The sequence below is a fragment of the Limulus polyphemus genome, unplaced genomic scaffold (genome assembly GCF_000517525.1).
Source record: "Limulus polyphemus unplaced genomic scaffold, Limulus_polyphemus-2.1.2 Scaffold1357, whole genome shotgun sequence".
Classification (NCBI taxonomy): Eukaryota; Metazoa; Arthropoda; class Merostomata; order Xiphosura; family Limulidae; genus Limulus; species Limulus polyphemus.
In genome coordinates, this window is record NW_013666967.1 from 11,023 (window position 1) to 19,821 (window position 8,799).

Consider the following 8,799-nt stretch of genomic DNA (forward strand, 5'->3'; position numbering starts at 1 on the left):
AAAAAAAAGGGTTAATTTAGGTTTATTTAAATATTTTTTTTGGTGATTACAAGGTCGGTCAAATTGACCAATTTATTTAGGAGGTTTTTGGGATTACACAAAGGAAATTTGAGATTTTTGGTATGAGAAAAAGTATTTTAATTTTAACATAAAAATTATTTTGCACACGGACTATTCAAAACAAATACTCAATGCATTCATGGACAAATCTTTATTCTATTTTATTAAAAATACTTCACTAAGAAATATGACTTTTTGTATGTGAAAGATATGTAATATTAATTAAAAAGCTGCCAAATTTTGTGAAGATATTCCCACTATATTGAGAGCTATAAGTATTAAATCTATAAAGATTTTAAACGAGTACAAAAAGGTCATGTGGTCAGTCAAATTGACCGAGCCCGTATTGAGAGTGTAAATATCCCAGTTCAGAAGACTAGGTCATGTGGAAGGACGACAAATCTGGAAGGAATGCATTCACATGGTATAGACAGGGGAAGCAAAAACTCTTTGGTTTCAGGAAAAATGAAAGATATGGAATAAGGCAGTCTGATAACCTGAGATCGAAGACCCCTGGCCAAAAAGCTATGTGAAAAACTCAGCCACACGAGCCATAGTAGGTCGGTCAGTGGGGAATCCCCGAGTAGTGGACCAACTGTGGAACACCTTCCATTTGTGCTGATACACCTCCATTGAAGAAGAACGTATAGAACACGCCAAAAGGAATGCTACTCAACAGGAGAAACTTGATCTCTTCACCAAGGACCAGATAAAAGCCAGGCATAAAGATGAAGGACGTGAATGGTGGGATGTTAAAACAATGACTGAAATTTACAAAGATAGTAAGAGACAAGGGAATGGGTACTGGAAGGAAAAGGTGCAGTTGGTGTAATCGTGGAAACCACGGTTGAGTTGGCCAATAGAAAGCGATCAGAAGGACTCAACATGGAGTGGTATGGATAAGAGAGAGACCACCCGATGAAGTAATCAGATAGGAGGATAAACACAAAGGAATTTGTGGGACCACTCCTGGTTGAAGGCATCAATGGCCAGAGGCGGAGTATGAGGTACAAGGGACCAAAAATGGGGTAATTTGTAATTGAGAGTAGTGGCAAATGCATCTACGTCTGTTTGATTCCAACAGGGGGGAGAAGAAGGCTTGTGGCATGCATAAAGAAAAATTTCGCATATAGAGAGTAGCACGAAATTTTGTAATTTAAACTTTAAAACATTGACTTAAGTTTTTCATTTTAAAACGTTTATGTCTATACACAACAACATAGTTCAAAAACGTTGTATTATGCATGTAGCATTGTGAATCTAAGCTAATTAGAATTAAAGTATTGGAGTCAGAGCAGCCAACTGGGTCACACAAAGTTATTTGTGAACTTGTCCTGTGTATACAAACAACAGCTGATTGCAACAACAGGATCTGAATTCAAAAGTATTTATTTCTTGGTAAGAATAAATGGGCCAGAAGTAAGCTCAAAACAGTGAGCATCACGACAGACTTAACAGGGGTTCTAACAAGCCCTTGAAAAACTCATTTTACGAGCATTGTCCAACGTCAATGTGTGGGTGCACGATAAATCAAACTAATTTACTTGTCATTAATATTAGTATTAGGCTTATTATATATTTAAAACTGCATTCTATATCGAGTCTTTTAAGGATTTTCAAGAATTAGAAAAGTGTATTATAATAATAATAGTATTCTAACCACACCACGTTAGCCATATCCATTGCCAACGACATGTTTCATTCAATCAAAGCTCTTCAGGCCGGTTGGGACACAATAAAGACAGTAGTGGTCAGAATACTATTTATATAAGCCATTTTCGATGACGAGGAACCCACTTTAAGATTAATAATAGATGGAGATGGCTTGAATGGGTAATAAAGAAAAGCTTTAATATAAGTTTAACATAACAGCAAATGTACAACGTTTGACAAGGTTTTGTCCTAGTACCTGATGATGACAAAACTTTGTCGAAACGTTGTACATTTGCTGTTATGTTAAACTTATATTAAAGTTTTTCTTCATTACCCATTCAAGCCGTCTCCAGCCATTATATAAGCCATTTGTTACAACAACAGTTGTTATAAGCATGAAATTTAAAGTGTTATTTAATTACCACCAACACCACATAATTATGAAAGACAGTTTTTACAGGTACAGACAGATACATTAATATTTCATAGCTAAATAGCTGTCGGCATTTTTTATACTGAAAGTAGTTATAAAACCAATTACCAACTGTAAACTCAAGTTATACAAAGTTATCAAATAATTATAATACTCCTTTAACCTTATATAAATAAAGTAATGTAAAAAGTAGTAAAAATTACCTTTTACACGGATTCACAGACTGTTGCCTTAATGCAGATGCATTAGCAGCGTCCTCTGAAATCTGATTCAAAGGAGAATTTGGCTTCACACGGATACCATAGTAATGGTACTTTGAGTTGCCTCTGTAATCCAAGGAAGAGCTTATGCTGAGTCAAGAAATTCATACAAAAAACAAAAACGTTGTCAACATTTATGTTTGTCTCAGGGTATAGCTCCAGCTTTCTTATGAAGCAATTCAAAATAGGAACATAAGTTATAAACAACATTGAAATTAATAACATCACAGCACCATAGGAACCAGTACAGTTGATAAAGTCATGAGCACGCCATTTTTACCTCATTAAAAAAAATATATTTACTTTTTATGCAGAAAAAATAAGAATGATGTTCTCATACAGTCGCACACACGTGTGTGCATAAAAATAGATATATACACTTGCAATTCCCTGGTCTTGTGGTTGAACTACAAAAAAAAAATCCCCTTGCAGAACTAAAATTTCAGCTATACAGGACCAAAATAAATGTTTTCTGATAGTTTAATAGAAACGCAGTAGAAGTAAAGTGTACTGTTTTTACAAGTACAGCATATTAATGTAGAAATGACATCTTGCCACAGTGATTCACTGCTATCAAGTCGTACGATATGGCTGTGTTACTTCAAAATCCTTCTTAAAGCTATGCTAAAGTTCAGAACTAATAAAAATTCAATACATAATATAAATAGTATTTTACAGTTGTTTATGTATCCTACTCTTATGATATAAATCTAAATATCTAACACAGCTTACCTGACTGCATAGCTTTCTAATTTCACATTAAAAGGAGGATATAGCTTGAATTTAAGAAAATAGAGGTTATGCAGTAAAATAGCACAACAATCATTTTTTAAAGTGAGAACTTTCCGAAACAAACATGGTTCACTTACTTCTTTAATGGCATGCCCTAACTTAGATATATTTAAATTCCTTTTTGTCATACATGATATACTCTATTCATGAATGCAGAACCATTATGTGGTTTAAAAAACACATACTTTCTTCCAACAGAAAGATATCAAGAAATTTCATATCTAAGAGTAAACATACTGCTCTTTCTTTTATTTCCTACCTTGTGCCTAAACGCCTTGTTCTCAATCCTAGGAACACGGATCTTATTAACTTTCCAAAGGATGCTGCATTAACTGGCTCTAACTTGTGTTCGGTACAATGACGTAAATAGTGATTATAAAGAGTACTTCTAGGTAGGCTGACACCTTCTGCTGTCTCATAGTTATCTATTAGCCACTGAACCTGTTAACGAGAGAATAGTTCGATACATCCATTACTGAGCTGTTATGTGTTTTCAATTCAGTAAAAATTACTTCAGTATTGAAATTTTCTCCTCCACTTTAGACAGTTGGAAAACTTGTATTTTGGGATACCCGAGTTCAAATACAATGAGTCATTCTGTATCTTCAGAGTTGTTTAGTAACATTACGAAACTGCAGTAGCAAGGAAATACATTTCCTATTTCCAAGATATTCAAGACTATTTCCTTCACGAACCAACACAATTATCTTATTACTAAAATGTTTTACTACTGCTATTACAACAGTTTTTTACCAGAAATCTAATGCGTTTGTACAAGATTTAATAGTACACATATACAAAATGTTTCATTTTAAGATGAAAAAAAAGTAGCACTTCAACTGTTTATCGATATGAAAGCTTTCAATGAGGCTACAACTAAAGGATTACAAGTACGAGACTGCTCCATAAGGTCAGTGGTTAAAGTGGGAATCTGGAGTTGGTGTGACCCATTACCTAATATGATCCTCACTGTAACTCTTCCACAAACGGTTTAGTATCCCATAATACTGTTCCATATAGCTAGGGATCTCATCTTAACAAATTTCTTTTTAGTTGGAGGGGGAACACCATCACTTTAACCACTGTATCAGGCTATGTTTTAATTACAGAAGAACATGGAGTTTGAAGCATAAATTGGTTATATAACACTTTGAATATAAATAGCAAAAATAAAACATTTTTTTTAGTTTCATACTAAATTGAAGAAAATTTAAAACTGGTGGATATCACAGTATTAGAATCTAACCAAAACATCTGATAATAGGACATACTGTAGAATGTAGCCGATCAAAACGTTTCCCTAGTTTTAACTTCTGGAGATTGATAATGGCATTGTTTTTCCAATATACGAATAGAGATTTTTGCAAACGTGACTTAGCTACTCAGAAACAAATGAAAAGTGAGGACCGAAGACTTCCTTGGAATAAACACAACAGAATAAAAACCATGCAAGAGGAATTTAATATGTGAACTACTATATAAACACTTTATTGCAATAAGAGATACAGGAAAAAAAATGGTGCAAGAGATATATATATATATATATATGTAGATTAATGATAACTAAGGCCAAAACATTTCAGACACTGAGGCGAGATGGTGCTACAAAGATAATAAGACTCATCCTCTAAAAAATCAAGATGAGTAATTGATCAATGAATGTCAATTACAGTAAGTCTGTACATAATAGGTGCATGCTGTATACTGGTATAATACCATGCAATGAGAAAGACCATGCATATTTGTAAATGATCAGCATCTGATCCAGATTACTTGAAAACAAGCGAAATAATCAACTCGGTCATCAAGCAAAAATGTAAGATCCTCAAATTTCATATGGTACTGGCAGAACTATGTATTTTCTTTGGTTGACCCATCATTTTTGTATCTGTTCCTACTTAACCCTGCTCCGTAGACACAAGGCAAGGAACTCTGGAAGAAACACCTACATGAATTATATCCATGTCGCGCACATTTTGTGGCTGAGAATGGTGGGTTGACAAGGGTTGAGGCTGTTGGGGTTGAAGCTGCAGCTGATTATTTTCAGGGGAACTGTGCAGAGTCTGGATCACACACTGATCATTAGGAAAGGAGGGCATGACCTCCGTGATCTTTCGAGAGTCCTCCTGAAAAAAGTCAGTATATAAACCAATGCAAGAACCAAGTTTTTAATTTTTAATCTTTAGTTGTTGTTTTTAAATTCTTAAAGGTTCAAAACTTACAGCTTTATCTATTAACTGAGCGATATAAAATGCATTTGATTTTATTACTATTTTTTGCTAACACAAACAAAATCACCATCTTCTAATAAAGGAAGTATTTTATGTAGATTTTGATGAAAATGTATTATTCCTAACACATTAACCTAAAATAACGTAACCTAAATATATATATATTTCATAAATTCACAGTTTCCGCTAAAAAAATTTTATTTTTTTTTACTTCACGAAAATGGCAGTCTGTTATGTATAGTGAGCTCAATAATTTTATCTTGCTCGTAATATCCTTTTATGTTTTTCACGTTTCTATATTTTCTGTTCTGTTCTTACCACATTGAACCTTATGATCTAGAGAATCTAAAAAAAAAATTTAATTTTCATTGAACAGAGTCAGTAAATTTCAAACCACAGAATAATTAAATATCACTATATAAAGATATACAAAAAGGATAATATCTAGGCTTTATTAAGTCCAGGTATACTAACAAGACACTAGGTTTACAAGGTGCAATATGAATAAAATGGATGATACTGTAAACAATGGTGTAATAGTTTTGATTTGGCGTTAATCTAACAAATCTTGTACTCATTACAGTTATTTGTGTTAAGTGGATGAGACACTAGTGAATGAAGTAAAGCAGTAAGAAACTCTTTCAAAGTAAAATCTTGGTCTGCAAGACATTAAGCTGACTTACATAAACCTTTAAAGGAAAAACTAAGGTTAACTTTCTAGAAAAAAATTAAAATAAAACTCTTCCGAAAAAAAATGAAAATTAAATTTAAACTCTCTGCAGAATTTTTTTGTGAAATCCTAATTATTTAAAAGAAATGATGATTATTTTTCATGCTGAATTTACATAATTTTGAACAGTCTAAACCAATAACTATAAAGTGCATTGATCAGCTTAACAGAGTGTTTTAAATCAAATACTTGAACAACAAATCAGTACACAAAAACTGAAAAACAGAATCCCATACTATTTCTGAAAAGTAACTAAAATGTTTTTTGAAACATAGATTATTTAACATTTCTAAACGCCGCCCCCCCACCCGGATTTAAATTGGTTGTTTTCCGACAAGATAATGTTTAATGAATAGATTCATGAATTTACTAAGACAATTCTGGTATCAAGCTTAAGAGATCAACACTAAATTATTTTTATGGTTACAATAAATGTCATAAGTCATGGTAAGACATATGTTACTCTGATTCTCTTCATATTTTAGTTGCTTGTACCAAATTGTACAGGTTGTCATGTCCCTGCACCTTTCACTCTAAGATTACTATTTTACAAATCACTTTTTCACAATAAAGTTTCTTTTTCATTTACAATAAACCTCATGTTTTGACAAAAACACAAGTTACTTTTATGTTGTTCTAACTCACAATTTGCTCTTTCAACACTTAATAATTCATTGTACTTGCTATATCTCATCGTTTTCCTAATTATAATTACATGAATTATTTTTTAAAAGAAAACTAGGAATAATTACTCCTTAATAAAATAAATCTGATGCCAAAAATGGCTCACTCTCCTATCATTCCAAGTAAAGTGTGAGGTTGATTAGTAGGGAAAAATAGAAAAAGCAATTAAAAGTAGACCACAATATTAATGTTAGGTCACATGAGGGGGAGGGAGCAATTATATTAATTTACTTATTATTAATTGTCAGCATTTCTTTTAAAAGATGAAAGACAAAGCAGAAACATAAATAGATCAGCACAAAGGATGACAGTCACCACAAAAAAAGTACTTACAGTTACTGGGGAAATGCGAGTGGTTGTGGAAGAGGCAGTGTTAAGGTTCTGATGAGAATCTCCCTCTAGGAGTGCCTCCTGCACCTTATAGCCCCCGCTGTCCTCCAGAATGTGGACCAGTAGTAAGAACAAACACGAAAAAATACATGGCACACCAAGACACACAAACCCATACAAAGTAAAATTAAGTTTTTTTTCACATTCATATCACAGAAATCAGTCAGTCTTAACAACAATCTGAAGCAGGGAATCTACACTGACAGGAAAAAAGAACTTGTACTGCTAAAAACTAACAAACCAGAAAATCTAATTATTATTTTGTTTTTCATTCTGATTCTGTGAAGTTCAAGCTGACAAGGTTATTTGACAAAGTTCTAAAGTATACAATTTATACAGCTCATATTGAAGAAATGTTTAGTTTATTTTAACATTCAGTTGTTTTTATTATGAAATACACTATGTTTTGAGCACTAAGGATTTGTTCATTGACTTTTGAACAGCAGTGTATTAACTAATACTACGAAAGACCAAACTCTGTAAATTAATACATATATAAGATTACTAATTTTTTTCATACTCTCAATAACAACATTCGGCAGTGTAGAGAAATATCCAATTTTTTTGTTTACAGTTTAAGGATGTTTTTTTTGTTAAAGAGGAGTTATGAACTTGTCATTATGTATAAACTACCTAGACTCAATTACAATTCTAATTAATGCTTTCTTTTTGGAAACCATCAATTACATAATTTTATGTTTTATATATATATACATTAGAAAGCTGTTGCAAATCTACTAAATCCAGAACACGATCCAACATATAAACTCAGGAGCGACTTTTATGTCTTTCTAAACATGTTCTACTTTCAGGGGAAAACTTCATATTTCACTCCCTTCAAGATTTCAAGACTACTTACTGCCATCTTCTATAGTTGAACAACAAAAAAATCAAATATTCAATAAGTCATAACAAAACCAAAAGCTTCAATAGGAATAAAAACACCATCAAATGGTTTTATTCACACAGATCATCCAAGTTTACAAATACAGTTCATCAAAGAAGGTTCTTATTTCCACTTAAGCCTGGTCCTGTCATATAATTAATACACAAAACAGTGAATATATGCTTGGCATAGAGTAGGCAAGTTAATATTAGTCGGCAACTCAGTTAATGAGCTAATTAGTATTATCTTTCATGCATTATCCAATGTAATTGATCGTTTCAACAAACAGTATTGCTTCACTATGAAAAGTACATAAATAAAACTGCACGAAAACAAAAAATACAAAAACTTTAAACATAATATACTAAGACTGAATTCTATGAGCAATTGCTTGCAAATTTGAAAAATAAAATATATCAAAACAAGGGCATTTCAAGCTATAGCATCTTTAATTTTGGTTTGTCTCTCATAACCACTGAGTTTTTTTTTGTATTTTAAGGGCAATAAAATTATTTACTGATGTATATGCATTTAAAAATGGGCATTCACTTACTGTACAGAGTTCAAAATATGTGGTTTCTAGCTGTTGGATACAACCAAAATTATCACTTGGGCTTGGGTTTTTAGAATTTTGCGCAAAGCTACACGAGGGCTATCTGCGCTAGCCGTACCTAATTTAG

At 32.4% G+C, this 8,799-nt stretch overlaps 1 protein-coding gene across 1 annotated transcript in view; it reads right to left on the bottom strand.

The window, feature by feature from the left end:
- The window catches only part of LOC106463240 (transcription factor RFX3-like), a gene marked incomplete at its 3' end in the record, with an annotated part of 56,742 nt that overhangs the window by 10,546 nt on the left and 37,397 nt on the right, over positions 1–8,799 (bottom strand). The window contains exons 7-10 of the mRNA XM_022390685.1: positions 7,177–7,293; positions 5,148–5,324; positions 3,458–3,639; positions 2,350–2,472 (exon numbers count right to left, since the gene is read on the bottom strand). Of these exons, the coding sequence (XP_022246393.1) occupies positions 2,350–2,472; positions 3,458–3,639; positions 5,148–5,324; positions 7,177–7,293 (599 nt within the window). The remainder of the gene's footprint in view (positions 1–2,349; positions 2,473–3,457; positions 3,640–5,147; positions 5,325–7,176; positions 7,294–8,799) is intronic.